The following is a 17,858-nucleotide window of genomic DNA, read 5'->3' on the forward strand; positions in this document are numbered from 1 at the left end:
TGCAATATCTGTAATAATGATTGACAGACAGATATATTTATTTGGTGTCAGTTTATAGACCATAAATGTTATATTGCTCTTGTACAGCATTCAAAATACTGAGTTTTAGAGAAAATATCAGGAACTCTTTCAGCTTGCCTAAACCACCCAAAGAATGTTTTTACAGTCCTGTAGTTATATTGCTTTAATAAAGTTTAGAAACATCAGGTGTAAATTCCCTAATCATGTGGTGCTTTTGAGCTTCCCTAAGAGTTCATTAAACAGTTCCAACTCATCTTGCATTTGCTCATCTGTGATTTTGCTCAGCATGTTATTCTAAAGATAGAATTCAGGTAGACTCATAGGATTAAGCTTGAAACAATTAAAACCAAACTCCCATAAATTAAAATGTCATGATGATACAAGGGTTCTAATGAATAGAGTAGAATGAGAGATACCTCAACTAGACATTCACTGAACTAAAGAGAGGAAGTTTTAGTAAGACTGATAGACCTTGGATAAGTCAGTGCTCATGGGCAGAGTCATCATTACAGACTTCTGGAGACTCTTGGATCAAGATAAGAGTCAGTTACACAGATGATCCATCCGTTACTAGGCCTGGAGACAGAACTAAATTAGAAAGTGAGAGAAGCTGAAGAAAGGGATGCAACAAAATTATGATATCATAAAGAGAGACTAAAAGGAGAAAAACACAAGCATTGGAGAAATGCAGAGGCTACGTTAGGTCAACAAGAAAACAGGAGAATCCTATGGCAAGAAGAAACAAAACTGAGTTTTACATCTGAATCCTTCTTTGAGTCACTTTCCACTACCATTCACAACACAATACTGAATATTCCTTGAGGGCCGGAATTGAGTTTTATCCACCAAATTATCTAGCATAGGGCCTGCTCTATAACAGATAAGCAGTAAATGGTTATTGAATGAATGACTGAAAGAATAGTGAAGATAACCCACAACAGAAAGGATTAACTGGAGCAAGCTACTAATGCGTCTCCACCCAAACTTTATTCCCACCCACTATGGGAAATCTTCAAACCCAAAAGAGGTGGAAAAGAAAAAAATAACCACTGTCTAATAGGATTTCACTTAATTCATTAATTCAAAAACAGAATTTATTTAGGTCCAACTCAGTATTAGTGTCAAATGCTGTGACCAAGAGTAGCAAAGAGATAGTGTGTGAAAAGGTGGTCACAAGATTCTAAGGTCTATTGGTTTGCTAGTCTTTAATTGTACATAAAAATATACTAGTAGTATCAATTCATTATTGATGCTTTTTTTCCTGTTTCTTAAATTACAGGGCACCTAATTTCTTAATGTAGCTTTTTGAATGGTTTGAAACTGTATCAACAATTCTGAAGTCTTTTGCCTGGTTTTTGATAACAAAAAAAGGCAATATTTTCATTAGTGAGTGCTTATTTTGATAAAATATTACATAAAAATTTCTTTGGATAAATGATATTTTAACCTACAACTTAATATTTCATACATAAAAAAGAAACTCACTATTATTAGATTAATAATGATACTACACCATGAAGTTGCTGTGAAAAATAAAGATGTCAATGCACATAAATAACAAGAAAAGTGCCTCATGTTCAGTAACGATTTAATGAACACTAACCATCATTGTTGCTGTTCTTGCTGCTTTTCCAGAGTGGTTCAAATGAACCACTGGGGCCAAGGAGTCATCAAAGATATGGCCTTGTTTTCACCGGAACATTATTCTATTAACAGAGGTCAGTGAACCAGAGGTAGATCATGAGTGTGCCAAAAACTTCTCTTTCCCCGTCCTAAAGCTACGGAACAATACTGAGCAGCACTCTTCCTCAAAATACCCCAGCATCCCCTTCCACTGGCGACCCTTGTAACTCCACAATAACTTAATCAAATAATGTGATAGATAGGAGAGGTTTTGATTAATTAATTTTAAAAATTAATAGAACTATCTAACTCTACAGAAAACCTAGGTGAAGACTTAATATTGGCTAAATAATAAATTTCAAAGCCTGCTAATGAAATGTTGGCCTTTCAAAAAACCAGACTGTACCACGAATCTTCATATTTGTAATTATAATAGTTTCTTATTTGTAATATATTGTACATCTTCATATTCGTACTTATAACACTTCAAATTGTAAAACTGGGAGGTCTTGTCCATAGCATTATGCTTTTAAAATTTTAGACAGCTAAAAGAGAGAAAGGCACCGTTCTTATGTAAGTAGCTTTGGGCCAGATGCTTGATTTCTCTGACAAGCAGTCATCTGAAAACAGGCATTATAATTTTCTTGCTTACTTCACAAAATTTTGGGGACATTGAAGTAAAATTGTGCATGAGAAAACCTTCTGTAAAATGCAACTCATTCTGAAAATTCAATAGTATTTTTATCTTATTTGTCTTGAAATATTAGAATAGTCACAAGTAGAAGCACACTAACCACAGATGTGCATGCACACATATCCATGAAGGAAAATGTTTAATTTGGGTTTTTAGAAAGGAGCTACCAAATCAGAGTATGTGGTGCAATTATTCTCCTCCTTTGTATTATTTATCTTTATATAATAATTTCAAATTTGTAGAAAACTGGGGAATTGAAATTATAAAAACTACATTACAATATTCTTACAGAGTATACAACAAATTATACAAATTTGAAGATAAGGTCAAGAAACTATCACTGAGTGAAATTCAATTATGTCTAAAATTTAATCCCATGAGAATAAGTTAGAAAAAATAAATGACCTTAATCATCTGCATCACCGACCCACCCTAACAGGTTTTAGAAATGCGTTGCTGCTGAGAGCAGGGAACATCTCAAATCCCATCCTGCAAACGGGTGAGGAGAGCCCTGAGCTGTACAGTGGTTCTGTGATTTGTCTTCCACGAGGCAACAATAACTGCTTTTGAAAAACAGAAAATAATGATCTTTCTAAAATACTCCTTTAGTGAGGAGTAAAATCACTTATCTCCATAGAAATATCTTTAGAGCAGAATCTCTTAAGCATAACTGCAACTCTGCACCCACACCGAAGTGCACTGATTGGGTTTCTGGGCCTGTTCCTTGGCCAACTAAGCAATGCCTCAGAAAACCCACAGGAAACACGTCTGTCGAGACATCTTCAGTTTGGATCAGGAGGGACCCTCTTTGTGACCCCGCAAACCATAGATCAATACATGTCTTCTTTGTTCTCCTTATTAAATATTGAAGACATAAAAACATTAGGGAATATATTTATTAACTTCAGGCACCTGGATGAATTCCTCCTTTACACTTGAGGTCAATGACTCTCAAACTTTAATGTACAGGGTCTGGCAGAAGCAACACCTGCTTGAGTGTGGTTGGTGGGATAATAACATGAGTGTAATAACTTACAGTTTTAACGTGAACACTGCACCTAAACTGTTATATGGTGTGCTTGAGTGTGATAGTGTTATGTTACAGATTAAAATACTTATGATTTTTTAATAAAAGGTTTTGTAATGAAAAGGGGTGTCATTTGTGCCGGACCCTTGTATGTAAGAACATCCTAAAGAGCTTCTAGTAAAGGCATATTTCCAGGCCACTCTCAGACTCTAGGTTTTCAGATTTCCAGATTGGCCCCCCCTGAGCATTCCAGCTTTGTCACCTCTGAGAGCTGGAAAAGTCAAGCACCTGGCTCTGAGGAGCTATAATCCAGACCAGCTGGAGCCAGTCACCAAGGAACCAGCCCACCCCCCGCTACAAGGCCCCCAGACAACCCAGATGACCTTTCTCTCTGTGCCTCCTGATCCATTGCTACCCTTAGCAACCTCGTTCCATATTGCACATCCTCCATAGTTCAGAAATCTATAAGGTAAATGAACTGATAATGAAAATGAAAATGTATTCCAATATATATTTTATAGACAACTTTCTAAATCAGTGCTGCTAAGAAGAAAATTGTTTGAAGTAAATAATTTCAATGAGTATTCTCTGCACAGTTGAAGTTTTTACAGAGCACATGCCAGTGTTTAAGGGAACAGGAATAACAGAATGGGAGACTAATGGAGAGGAGGCAGGGGGATTTGCAGGGTCTTTGAAAGATTTTATTTATATTTAGAATTTCTTTCAAATTTCAAGTTGAGTGTTTCATAAAACAGGAAAAAGGACCTCTTCCTTTGGTCATGGTTCCCTGCTCCAGCAAGATTGCCTGTGCATTGGGAGCTTAACCAAATAGCCAAGGCACAACTCCTCCCTTTTTTCCCTAACAGAAATTGCTGTGTCCTAGTTTTGTCTAGTTAAGTTAGCTGCTTATTTTCTGAGGGACATGGAAAATATAAAAAGATCCAGGGAAGAGTCACATCTGGCCCCACACCCACGTATGGAGGGAATTGAAATATAACTTCTGAGTTTAGCCCCTAGGACTTCTCTGCTACTACATTGTGGGACGTATATGGAAAACTACTCAGTCATTCAAAGACACGTGCCTGAGACATTTATCATTGCTTATGATAAATGCATCCCTTAGCAAGCAGCAAGTATCTAAGTCAGCTCCCTGCCCAATGCCCTGTAGGTTGCATTGCACAACTGCAGGGGGTGCTGTTCACACAGACAATGATACAAATGGAGCTTCTTGAAATAGTGCAACTGGCAGCCCTGATCCAAGGTAGGAGTTCCTTTACCTTATGTTTTATTCTGTAGAGATCAGAGAACATTCCATGAAGATGATGGTGGTGATGATGAAGATAATGGTGGTGATGATGAAGCTGATAATAATGACCAACATTTTTTAATACCTTCAGGATACTGATTATCCACATTAAGAAAGAAGGAGCAGATAGGGGGTCCTTTATATTAAATAAATAGAGGGTCCTACTAATATTAATAAGACATGAAATATCAGACTCTGAGACCCCTCTGCTAGGAACCACTTTTTTCCTCTTAGAGCAAGGGGTATAAGAAATCCAGTTAAATCATTAGAAAATGACAACCTTGTGGAATTTTTTTCTCCCCAGCACCAAAAAGGGGTCATGGAATTATGCATAGAAAAATATACAAGTTAATATTGTAAGCTAATTGAGTACTAATATTTTGACAAATAAGTTTTTATATTTCCTATTTGCAAATTTATAGTACCATCAAATTAAAGTCATAAGGAAGAAAAGTTTTTCTCTTGCAGGTTTTGAAGATTTAAAGTATCAACTCATAATAAATAATAGTTTGAGGGGGGCGGCTATTTGAACAAAATCAAACCAAAGTACTAACATTGATACAGTAGTTTTGTAAATAATGCTATGCTGTAAACCATAAAGCCTTTGAAATCATGACAAGCTAAATTAATTACAATGAATTAATGGTTTTGAAATGTAACTGTTATACAGTCTTGGTCCCCCCTTCACAAAAATAATTTCTGCATTGGGTGAAACAGGGAAGCCACTAAGATAATCTCAACCTGATAGTCACCTGTCTTGGAATCTATATGAGACTATTCCCAACCTGGTAAAACATAGTCCTCTGGTTCTGATCTACAGTTCCCCACACCGACCTGTAATCTGGGAAACCCTTCACAGGTTTTGTATATGAAAATAACCATTACCTTAACTGCTTTTACTCTTTAATTTTCATTTTGAAGTCACCATCGTGTGATATTTCTGTGTACTTCCTTTGAAATAAAAAAAGTCAAATATCATTTTAAATTTTCTTTCTCCCTAATGTCGACATTGAATAATTCACCACAAGATATCATTTTATTTAAATATTGAGAATAATATAAATATTAAAATGAAAATATTGGTTAGCTACCTTAATGATAGTGGTTTTGAATTTCATCTCAAATGCATGCCTGTTTTTAACAGAATATCATTTTACTAATACTTCCAGGCAATTTCACGAAACTGTCTCAATATTAGATCATTGCCAGAGGCCCAGGACCTGAATAATACATTCCTACATTACTCTGCACAGTCTATCCAATTGTAAGGGCAATCTTTTACTGTGAAATCTGGATCCCGGTCTCTACACTTACAGAAGAATAACTTTCCCCAGTGCTTCTCTACGAGTCCTGAGGAGCAAACCAATGGAGAAGTGCACACAGATGAACCTGCAACCTTCTCAGGAACCAGAGAGTCAATTAGCCTTCCTGTCTTCACAACATTCCAACCGAACCCACCCCCCCCACGTGCAACACGCAGTCGTTTTCTGTTTTAAATATCTGTACAACTGATGATGAACACTAATCTGGTGTCTTAAGAATGATCAACCAGAGATTAACGTCTAAGTTTTGCTCAGATGCCTTGAACACTATAGCGTGTCATTTTTCTTGGCTAAGGAGCAGATACTCTGTTTCAGTCATTGCAAGCTGAAAGAATAGACCACATAAATGGTGAAAACTTGGCTTTGAGAGGTCCATCTAGTTTGCTAAGCACAGTAACCTGTTTTTAATCAGTGGCTGTGGAGGTAATATTTAAGATGGGAAAGTGACTCATGAAGTATGCAAGAGTCATGAATGAGAGAGGCTTGCTTTAAGCTGGAGAACTGAGTGTTGTTCAGATGGTGAGTGAGGAACAACTTCAGGAGGAGAAAAAGGCAATGACTTACCTGTAATACTTTGGTCAGGTTGTTAAATAGAGCTTGGCCAGCACTCACTTTGTGTTTGACACCTCTGACTGTGCCGTTTTTGCTTAAAATGTTGACTCTTCTTGTACCAAAACCCTTTTCACTGGCAGCCCTGGCTAACACCAACAAGTTATCCTGCTCGTTCTCATATTCCTCACTCTCTGACCCTATGTGGCCATTGTGCTGTCCATCAGACTCACTTAGTCCATCTATGCCACAGATACTGGCACATTCGGAATCCAGAGAGCCTGGTGGTGGCCCGTCCTCATACACCTCCTTCAGAACTCGTCCGCTGTGAGATGACGCTATCCGAAAGCGGACTTTCCGTGGCCTGTCACTTTCCGGCTTCATCTCCCTTTTGAGCATGGTCACATCCACACACACTAACAGTTCACATAATGCTCCATCCCCTGTTATTGCTTTAGTCCACTTGCCATGTAGTAGTACCAGAACTTAATTCCAGTGACAGCAGCCCTCATATGAAGCTAACATGGAAAGGAAAGAAGATTCCCAAGAACTTACTGTGCGTCTCGGCTGTTAATAATGGATGTGTGTGTGTGTGCTATGGTTACCTTTAAACTAAAACCTGCAAAATGATCCCAGCCATTAAATATTAAATGGTTATGGTGGACTCTTTAACGGGACAAGTGCAAGAAGGTGGCATGCAATGAAAAAGAATGTAAGTATGAGCAAGGAAATGAAATACTTAAACTTTAAAGCCAATAGTGAATAGTGAGTGTTGAAAGGGGTCTTTCTGACAGACATATCTCTACATTCCTCGTCCAGGGTGCAGGCCAGAGATAAATATGGAATCAAATGTAGAGCATCAGAGACATTGGTCTTCTCACAGTGCTTATTTCTTCCTTATTTCACTGTCAACGAGCACTTTAAAAAGGGCAGTAGACATGCCCATTGCTCCATAGTATGATATGCAGAATCTATGCTGCATGGAGCTGCCATGACTGGTTCTTAAATCCTCAGACTTCATCTACAATGTATGATTTTCCATCTACATCTTCAAGTACAAGTGTTTTTTTAAAAAATCAGTTTTTAACAGACTGTGGAAAGAGAGAACTTTTGCTCTGTTACTTTCCCACATCTGCTGGTAGAAAGCACAGTTCTCTTGAACAGAGGGGAAGGTTTTGGAAAGGAAACATGGAACAAGGAAGGAAGAAAGGAAAATCCTCCAAGCCTGCCAGATCAGCCAGAGCAATCCATGTGATGAGTATTGATAAATATATCTAAGTCACCCATGCATAGAGAACGGCCCTCCTTACGCTATGCCCAGCATATGTTCCGTCACCTTGGCAGACCCTGAAGAACCTCTTCAGACAGGCAGCCACACTGAAACTTACACTCCAGGGAGTGCCCCACCTGTCTGCCCCGCCCCCCCAGAGGGAAAAGAAGCAGCTGGCCCTCACACTGCAACTTGAGTTTTTAAATGTCTATAGTTTGATGATGAATTTAATTTATTCTAACCTTAAAATTTTCAGAAAATAATAGCACAAAGTTGAAAATGAAAGTCACAAATGATCCTGCAGGAGATGCTCATCATAATTTTGTGAATTGCTTCCAGTGAGTTTGGAGATGAGAGGCTCTGATGCTCTCAGAACCACACTGCCCAGCGGTTGCATTAAGAGAACAGAGAATCCATGCCCAGCTTTCACTGATGGAATGTGAGCAACAGTGATGTGAACCAAAGAAACTGGACCTCAGCAGCCTGGGAGCCATGCACTGAGCTCGCTGGAACCACAGGGAAATTCACAACTGCCACCACCTGCACCGGAGTATATCATGAGAAAAAAGAAGACTTGATTGTGATAGGCAATGGAGACTGATATTGAAGTGTTGTTAGAGGACTTATTTTTATTGAATCTAGTGTTCTCATATATAAAATTAGATTGCATTTACTTAATATTCTGCTGTTTCCATTCAGCATTACATATTAATTCCTTATATATTTATTTTTCAAAAACAAGAATACATGATGTGTATTAAAAGTCCTTCTAATAGCTGCCCCATATTTTATTTAACTCTTTCTGAAAGCTGGATGCTTAAATTACTTAAAATATTAAGTAGAATAATACTGTACTGAATATTCTTACTCAGAAATTAGTGTGCATATATTAAATAGTTCTTTGGCATAAATTTCCTTAGGTAAAACTCAATGTGGTAAAAATATTTTTAATGTAAAACTTTTGATACAAACTGCTAATTACTTATAAGAAAGTTATATAATTACTACTAGTAAATTCTACTAGTTTGTGAGTTCCTGTTTTACTGCACTTTTGTTAATGCCAACATTGAATGCTACCAATTGTCAATAAATTTTATTTATCAACTTAAACAGCAGTATTTCATTGATGTTATACTTTTGCAACTTTAAACACTACCAATGATTTTCATTCTGAATGTTTTCACACAGAACTCTCACTGAAGAGAAGGTAGAGAAAAATGAGAATCTCCGCCTTATGGGGAGTCGCACTAGAATCTAAGATTAGAGAATTCTATACAATGCCACAAAAGGGGGAGGGAGAGAGAATGAGGAGAGAGAGAAAGTGAGAGAGATAGACCCGTGTCACCTACATCTAGGTGACAATATAAAGTGATTTTAACTTGGAAAAGTAAGAGAGTTTACAATCAAAATATGCAACATGAGAACTTAAGTGAGGAAATACTTACTGGGGCAGAAGGAAGATACTGATGCCGTTTTGTACCCATTTGTCCAGATCTTTCAGAATATACGGGGATGAGTGGGGAGGCCATGAATATCAGCCTAATCAAGAAAAATCAAAATTCTGCATTTTCCCAATTTTTTTGTGTCTTCAGCTCCCACTTAATCTGCCCCAGGTTCATTTTTCTACACTTTTGAGTTGTGAACAGTGTTTTGTAGCATGACCAAGGTTTGGAGGCAAGGGACGGAAGTTCAAATTCCAGCAACCTTAGTGAGACTGGTCTTTCTCACTAAACTTTCAGTTTCCCCCTCAATGGGGCAATGATAACAGTATCTACCCCAGGGAGCTGTGCTGGCAAAGTGTCTAGAACACGTCCCTCAATGTGTCTGCGATGATGTGCACCTGTGCTATGTGTTCTTTGGATGGAAAGCACTGACTAATTTTAGTCTAAGGTAAGACAGTGGCCATACAAGCTGTGCCCATAGATATATTTGAAGGATGGAGAAAAATCATTAGGATTACTGGAAAGCCTGTGATATTTTAAATTGAAATGTTAAAAATTCATAATTTGTGTATATGTACATGTACACATGCACATATATGCTTATAAAATGTTATATATTATATTTTTAAGTGATGAGACTAGTTAAGAGTTATCTCTCTTTCAAGGATGAACTAGCTGTCCAGAAGACTGGGAACAAGCCTGCCACAAGTGCAGGGAAGTATCTGCTAGTTTGAGAAAATATGTGTCCTGATATATAATATGACCTTGGTAATTATAACTCACACACTTATCATAAACTAAAATAAAAAGTAAGCTGTTCTTCACAATGAGAAAGTCTTTGCGATTCTTCTTTCATTCAGGAAATGAGTATTCCACAGTATCCACTGCATGCCCCCCAGGATAAGACATCACAAGATACTATGGTGAATATAAAGATATATGCAATTATTCTTATGTCTGCCATTGGTGACATGTGCTTAAACAAAATAGCTAGATTTCAACACAGTGTACTTTAAGCTCATATAAAATCCTTCTTCCTTGAAATAACCAAATTACGAGTCTCGTCCAACATAAGACATCAACACTGTTCTCAACACTCTCCACCCTCACTCTGCTTGACGTCCCCAGAGCAACTTCTACCCAGTCCGTTCACCACCTTTCTCACTATCAGTTTGTTATTTCCCACATGGGAATCTCTCTGCCAGATTAGCATCCTTCCAAATTAGCATCAGTACGAATTTCCTTCTCTGCCTTCAGATATATTCTTATCACCATTCTGCCTTCAGATGTATTCTTATCAGCATTCATTCACTTAACAATACTTATCGAGCACCTGTGAAGTGTGAGCGAGCCGCTGGATCTATACAGGTGAGAATAAAAGGCATGTTCACCTTCCCTGCCTTTAGTGGTGGATAACATACAAGCAACAAGTTACAATATAGTAAAAATTAGAGCAAGTATGATAGCAAGAAAAAGAAGCAGATAGAATGGAAATGATAAAAAGGCAGCCTACTTTAGAGGAAATAATCACAGAAGGCCTCTCTTAATGTGAGACATTAAATTAAAGTTTATAGCCCTTGCTGGTGTGGCTCAGTGGATTGAACACCAACCTGAGAATCGAATGGTCGTCAGTTTGAATCCCAGTCAGGGCACATGCCTGGGTTGAGGACCGGGTTCCCTGTGGGGGGCATGTGAAAGGCAACAACACACTGATGTTTCTCTCCCTCTCTTAATCTCCCTTAAATTGATTGCTGCAGGTAAAGCAGAAACTCTGCTGGTCCCTGGCAGAGTAATTGTATTCTTTCCTGCAATACCTGTCATTGGAACAGCCATAAGCTATGATTCACTCCCTAGTTCTGCTCTCAGAACTTCTGTTTGGATGGACACAAACCTATTGATTTTTACTGATTAGAGGGGGGAAAAGATTTAGTAATCATTGGTGAAATAGGGAAAAATAGGCTATCCTTGACATTTTTCAGATTATAGAATATTGAATCTTTATTAACCAACATGAATTTGCAAATCAAAATTCACAGTTCAGTGATTACTTTAAAATGCAGAGCCCTTGTAATCAGAAGAGAAAGTAGGTACATTCAGGAAAGTATTCTTTAAGAACAGGACTATTGTCATTAATAACATCATCAAAGATGGATTATTTCTTAGCTTAGAGATTAGGGGTGAAGAATGGGGACTGCAGGTACACAGGGTGCTGGGTGGGAATCTTCCATCAGCTATCCTCTCACTGACTTTGAGCCTCGGTTTCCTCATCTGTCAGATCATGGGTCCTATTTCATAGAGTGTTTGGAAAGATTAAATAGAATGACATATACAAAATGGTCAGCACGCCACTCAACAAATGGTAACTACAAAGTATTATTGGTTATGTAAACTAGCTAAATATACATACTGATTGAAGGACAGTGAGAAGAATGGAACTGGGTAAGTGTGATTAACTGACAGGGAATAAAGGTAACCCACTCTGTATCTGGTCTGATTCTAGGGCTTCGAGGCTAAAGCAGTCTGTCATCGCTTAGATCCTGGAGAAGGGCTCCGGTTTCCAGCAGCCTTGCTCCGTGCTGCCCGGCTCTGCACCGGGAGTCCCCGCGGGGGCTGTGCTGGGGGCGGGGTTTCAGGGCTGGCCCACCTCCTGCAGCCTCAGACTCCTGGGACATAGCTAGCCTTTCTGTTTTATAATTAACCCAAACTCTCTAAAATTAACACAAGGAGGATAAATAAAGATTCCACAGAGCAACAGCTTCCCAAAATAAATTTTACAGTTCAATTTTCATCTCAGATTTCCCCACTGGATCTTGTAAAGTGTTTTGCATGTAAACAACACTTAGAAAAATGTTTGCTGAATTAAAATTAGCTAAGTTCGATTTTAATGTCAGAACAAACTGATCTCATATTTAGGAGAGATGTGAATAACAAATCATATGATGACTTCCATCTCTTTTTGTCCTGCTTCCATTTCATATGCAAGTTAAAAAATAATATTACTTGACTTTCCGGGTGAGATATCTGGGTCACATAATGCTATTGGTGTCATTAAAGGACCAGTCACAACATAAGAAGTTGTTGAATGCTGCAAAGCAAATAATATACTCTGCCTATGGAATCCCAGTCCCAGAAAAAATAAAGGAAAAATAAATCAAGTTTACCTATGTAGGTGTTAAAAACTTGACTTGACTGCCTTTAATTTACAAAAGCCAAATGACTCAAAGACCCAGTCCACTTAGTGCTAATAACTATAATCTTAAGCTTCATTCTCAAGCATGAAACAAGGACTTTGCTATTTCCTCTTGAATAAAGAGTCTCTTGTGTGTTGTGTGGCTAAGATACTTCAAACAGCAAGAAAGAAAAGGATCACTTTTATATCCTTCTTCAATCAGATTGTCACTACCTGTAGGATACTTACAAATATGTCTTAGGGTAAAAAGATTTTTAAAATAACTTCATTATGACTCTAAGATATTGCTGTATTACTTTTATATCTTTTACTTCCTAAAAATATATAATCAATGAATGGAATTACACTTACTCATTCCCTACACATGGAAAGTTTATTTCTTAAAATTCTGCTTGGAACCATACGGAAGCAAACCCAGCTGCTACGGGATGGCGAAAAGGTCAAACCATCTGAATGAACTCAGCACTCAAAAATAAAGATTAATAAATAAACCATTAAAAATACTGAATCAGACACACACATACTCAAGATATCCTACCAAATATCAAAAAGACCAGTGTTTGACAGTGAGGTTTTCTCCAGACTCAGGACAGAAATAAGAGAATAGGGAAGTAGACTTACAGTCTTAGGGACATCACCTGGGATCATACGCGCAGTTCTCCAAACCGGTGGCAGAAGATACTGTCAGTGCTTAACATAGTCGCTTGGGAGTGTGAATCCCTCGGGTGTCAATGTGTTCTACCATGGTGAGAATCTTCTTGTAGGAAGTGTGAAAGTAGCCTTCAGACTTTCACATCCATTGAAATAAAATGGCAGTATCTCCCAAACTTTCCTGCTGATAAATTTTTCTCATTCATTTTAAATTGATGAAAAAGCAGAATGTCAAGAGAAACATACAAAGGCTGAGTGAAAATATATATTTTTAAAGAAATGGAAAAAATAAATGAGAAAGATTTCCTGTCTTATGCTCATGGTCAAGTTTTTTTAAATCACTGAAAGTTTAATATAAATTATATTTTACCAATAAATGCCATAAGTTTAAAAAATAAAGAATGGGCACGGTCACTTTAAAGTATTAAAAATTATAATTCATAAGTGTGTTGCATGTTTTTTTTCCAAGAGCATGATGATAGAATAGGCCCCTGGAAAATTCTAATTCTATTATTCTGTCGTTGTTGCCAAGGTAACAGAGGACTGTGGATTCTAGTGCCTGAGATGAAGGTTAATGCTGGAAAGGGGGAGGGGGAATGGGGAGCCAGCAAGACAGCACAAAAACTTGTGTTCATTTAGAGGCATTTTTGTTTTTCTGGTGGAATTTTAATTTTGAGTCCACAAATAAATTGGCTTTTTAAGAGGAGGTGCGTGGTGCCCAGGAGAAGCCGAAGTTCCCCTAAGGAGAAGGAATGATGGAATATGAATTGTGGGCTCTGTGGCTAAAGAAAGCACATCGCCCCAGCAGCTGTCACCTCTCCCAAAGTCCAATCGCAGGGAGGGCTTCTGCAGAGCTATATTACCGTGCATCATCTTTTGCACGATGAGTTAATTCTGGCTGAGTTGCCAAAGCTTTTGGAAGTCTATAGTAATCTGAGCAATTTGGCTTTGATCAGCTTTGTTGGCAAATAGAATATTTTTCCCAGTATAGATACATAAGTCATATTGGAAGCTAAATAAAAATTCACTTATCACTTTTATATTGACTGCACAGCATTAGAATATATGCACAAAGCATACCTGAGATAATCCTTGCTCTCAAGGAGTTTATCATCCTCTTGAAGGAAACAGTTAACATACAATATTATGTTAGTTTTAGGAGTATACCTCAGTAATTAGACATTATATAACCTAAGTGAGCATCCTGACAAATCTCATACCCTCCTGGCACCATACATAGTTATTAGAATATTATTGACTATATTCCTTACTCTGTACTTTATATCCCCATGACTGTTCTGTAACAATCAACTTGTACTTCTTAATCCTTTCACTTTTTGTACGCAACCTCCAGCCCCGCTCCCATCTGGCAGCCAACAAAATGTTATCCGTGTCCAGAAGCTGGGAGTCTCTCAGAAGTTGCTATTGACTCCTAGCCGCTTTGAGACATGGGGAATAAAATGAAGTGAGAATTGAGAATAACATTATCCCTTCTTCTACCTGCAAACTCCTACGTCTCCAACACCCTGAAGATGAACAGTGACTGGGAGCATTAGAAGACAACCTCCTTGGTGTGAACACTGTGGCTTCACTGGATGCAGGGCAGCAGCTGACACCTGCAAAGCCACTTTAGGGGTGGTGAGTATTGATAAGCAAAAGCAAAAAGGGGAATGCATACCACGTGGGGATGTGTAGTTTTCCACGTGAGACTCACTGAACCCCCTTTTCCTGAAATAATTCTGGAGACTTCAGAGCAGTGGAGCACAAGGTCTAGCTATCCACCAGCTGAAGACTCAGAGCCACAGTAATTTAGGGATCATTTGTCTTCTCCAGCAGTAGAAGCCTACAACATACATCCACCAGTGAACACAGATGGAAGACTCAACCTGAATGCTGGTCAGTGGTTAAAAGAGGGATATGAGGATCTTAGCACTTTTGAATATTCACCACAACAGTACATAAAATCTAAGACATATGCTTCTAGACATGTTAACATCTCTGAAATTGGTGTGCAGATCACTCGGTGACAGTCATGACACAGCTGTCATCGCCTGCACATTAACGGTTGCAGACTGGTGCCACTGGCCCAGAAGAAAACCAAAGACAATAGCAAAGCCCACATTCAAATAACGCTGCATCATCAGTGCTCTCGATTGCGGGAGGGACCAACTGCGCTGTGTGGAAAAGCACACACGCCGGTGACGCTGCGTGGGAAATGATTCACAGGAACACATCTATCCTAATCAGTGTACTTTACATTTATTTGCCTTTATGTGTACACTTGAGTGATGTATAACAGCAAGCTATAGGTAAACACATCTAAAAGATGTTTATGATTAAAATAAGAAGTTTGAGTGACAATAAAGTATTGTGCCAGGGTTTAAATTAGCAGGGTTCCTGTTTTTGTTTGTAATGGTTCATAAAATAAGGACACATCTTCCCTCTGATAGCATCTTAGATTCAATGAAATATGGGCCACACAGTCCATGTACCTGTAACCTTTCAACTTTATTTACAACTGTGCCACATCCCGAGAGACAGACATAAACACCTTCATTACCAGAAAGGATGTGGTTTTACCAGCAGTCTGTCAGGAAAAGACTGGATTCCAGAGGACGGGCCATCCATTTACCTGCCGTCTCCGTAGGGTCACCTTTCTATACAATAAAGTCAGACTCAGCTTCCAAGATTTCCTTCTCCCACCTCCATCCTCCCCACTGCCCTCTCCCTTCTCTTCCTATGTGCTCTCCTCCAGGGCCCAGGACCCCACTGATTTGTCACTCAGTGTTGTCATAGCCTCTGAATCAGGCTCTTCTCACCCCTCTATGGGGACAGGCTCAGGTCTTATAGACATTTCTGAATGGAGCCCCTCTGAAACCGTCAAGGTGTTCTCACCAACACTGATCCCATCTCATGGCATGAATGCAACATGTCGATGCTGGCAGGGGCTTGGAGAGGGGGTCTGGGGCGGGGTGAGGATGGTAAGGAATGAACTGGTAAAGCAAACAGAGAGCACTGCCTGTTACCTTATTTAATCTTATAGCATTCCTAAGAATAAGGGAGTATGAAACACCCCTTTTACAGATAAGAAAACTGAGGCTAAATAGTGAGTCCTGGACTAACTCTAACACAGACCAATAGAATGAGGAGGTAGGGCAGCATATTAGCTGTGACTTACATTGAGGAGAACAATCTTTTACATAACTACAACACCAATGATCAAAGTATAGGTTAATCATGACTCTGCATACATATTTATAAATGTTTATTAATGAAGAATTTATGAAGGCTTAGTTACAGAGGGTCTAACTTGATTTAAAATAAAGTAGCTATCATTATTTCTATTTATATTTACCCAATTCTTATGGGAAGTAGAAGAATGCTAAAAAATGCATTTCATATAGCAACATAAATTTAGACCAATTAGAAAAATAGGAGGCATAGGAAAAATAAAAAAGGAGGTAAATATCAATATTTGTGGATTGTCCAATCCACAGATTTAAGAAAGTGAGGCACGATGAGATACAAGTATTCCTATGTCACCTTTTATCCTCATTCAATGTCCTATATAAATGAAACATTTGAGTTAAAGTTGAATACTGGTAACCTTTCAGAAAGTCAGAAAATCAATATTTATCTTTATACTTTCACTTGGAAACCAAACTGATTAATTTTCCAGCCCATTCATTTGTTCAGCAAATACGTTGTAGCACCTCTCACACTACCCACATGTACAGATGTGCACAAGGCGAACCCTTACCCATGTACGAGGTGGCCTGCTCTGCTTTCTCTTCAAATCATCATTCAGTTCAAATGACAACACAGAACAATCTGAACATGAACGTCTTAACCTCCAAAAGTTCCCAAGTAATTCCTCATGTTTAAAAAGGTCTTACTCTAAAATAGTGTTATTCACAGAAAATAATTCTCTTCATTGCAAGCAAATGCACAAGAAAAAAATGAGACACTTCATAGCATATAGTCTGCCTTGAGCTTCCTTATTAAGGGATATACCCACCCTTCATAACTAACTTCAGTTTTACTCTCCGGATACAAAGCACAGTGCAGAGTAAATAATATCAAAAAAGCATTTCCAGGGAAGGTTATTTTATCTACTTCACCCTTTGTAGAAGTTTTCCTCACCCTCTACAAAAAATCTAAATAAATGTCAGACATAATATAGGAGAGGGGAGGGATGGGGATGGGAATATGGGGTTATGGGGGAAAGAGGTGATTTGCAGAGACCAGTGATGCTAGAGCACCATGATCAATAGCATATGGTTAATTCACCCCCTGTAAACCAGATAAGAGACATGTGATATCTGATCACTGAAAAGTTATGACTAGTTATTTTATTATTTTGTGATTTTTATATTTTCAGATGAGTGTGTGTTATCTTCATATTTAATAAATAAAGCATACTATTACATTTTTATTTATATAGGTTTAACATCCATATAAAAATCACCTTTTTATTGCTACAGATTGATGAGCTTTGACAAATATGTGCACAACTCCTTAGATTTTTAAGTGAGTTGCTTAAGCCAGATCTTCTGCACCAAAATCCAATGCTCTTTCCACAATATATCAAAACTCTTTTAAAAATAACCCTAAAACTTTAATTCATTTCTGCCTGTATTTCATAATACATCATACCTTTTTTTGCCTTGAAATATTAATTACTATAATAAAAGCCTCCAAAAAATTACATGTGGGAGGACATCATTAGGCACATCCTTTGTTATGTGAAACAATGGAATTGA

At 38.1% G+C, this 17,858-nt stretch overlaps 1 protein-coding gene across 1 annotated transcript in view; it reads right to left on the reverse strand.

Moving 5' to 3' along the window:
- The window catches only part of GRXCR1 (glutaredoxin and cysteine rich domain containing 1), a 103,993-nt gene extending 97,040 nt beyond the window's left edge, over window positions 1-6,953 (reverse strand). The window contains exon 1 of the mRNA XM_053672263.1: window positions 6,558-6,953. Coding sequence (XP_053528238.1) covers window positions 6,558-6,941 — 384 coding nt within the window. The 5' untranslated portion in view covers window positions 6,942-6,953. The remainder of the gene's footprint in view (window positions 1-6,557) is intronic.
- Window positions 6,954-17,858: the final 10,905 nt, after the last annotated feature.

This window comes from Artibeus jamaicensis, unplaced genomic scaffold, assembly GCF_021234435.1.
Source record: "Artibeus jamaicensis isolate MK-2021 breed Jamaican fruit bat unplaced genomic scaffold, CSHL_Jam_final contig_76, whole genome shotgun sequence".
NCBI lineage: Eukaryota > Metazoa > Chordata > Mammalia > Chiroptera > Phyllostomidae > Artibeus > Artibeus jamaicensis.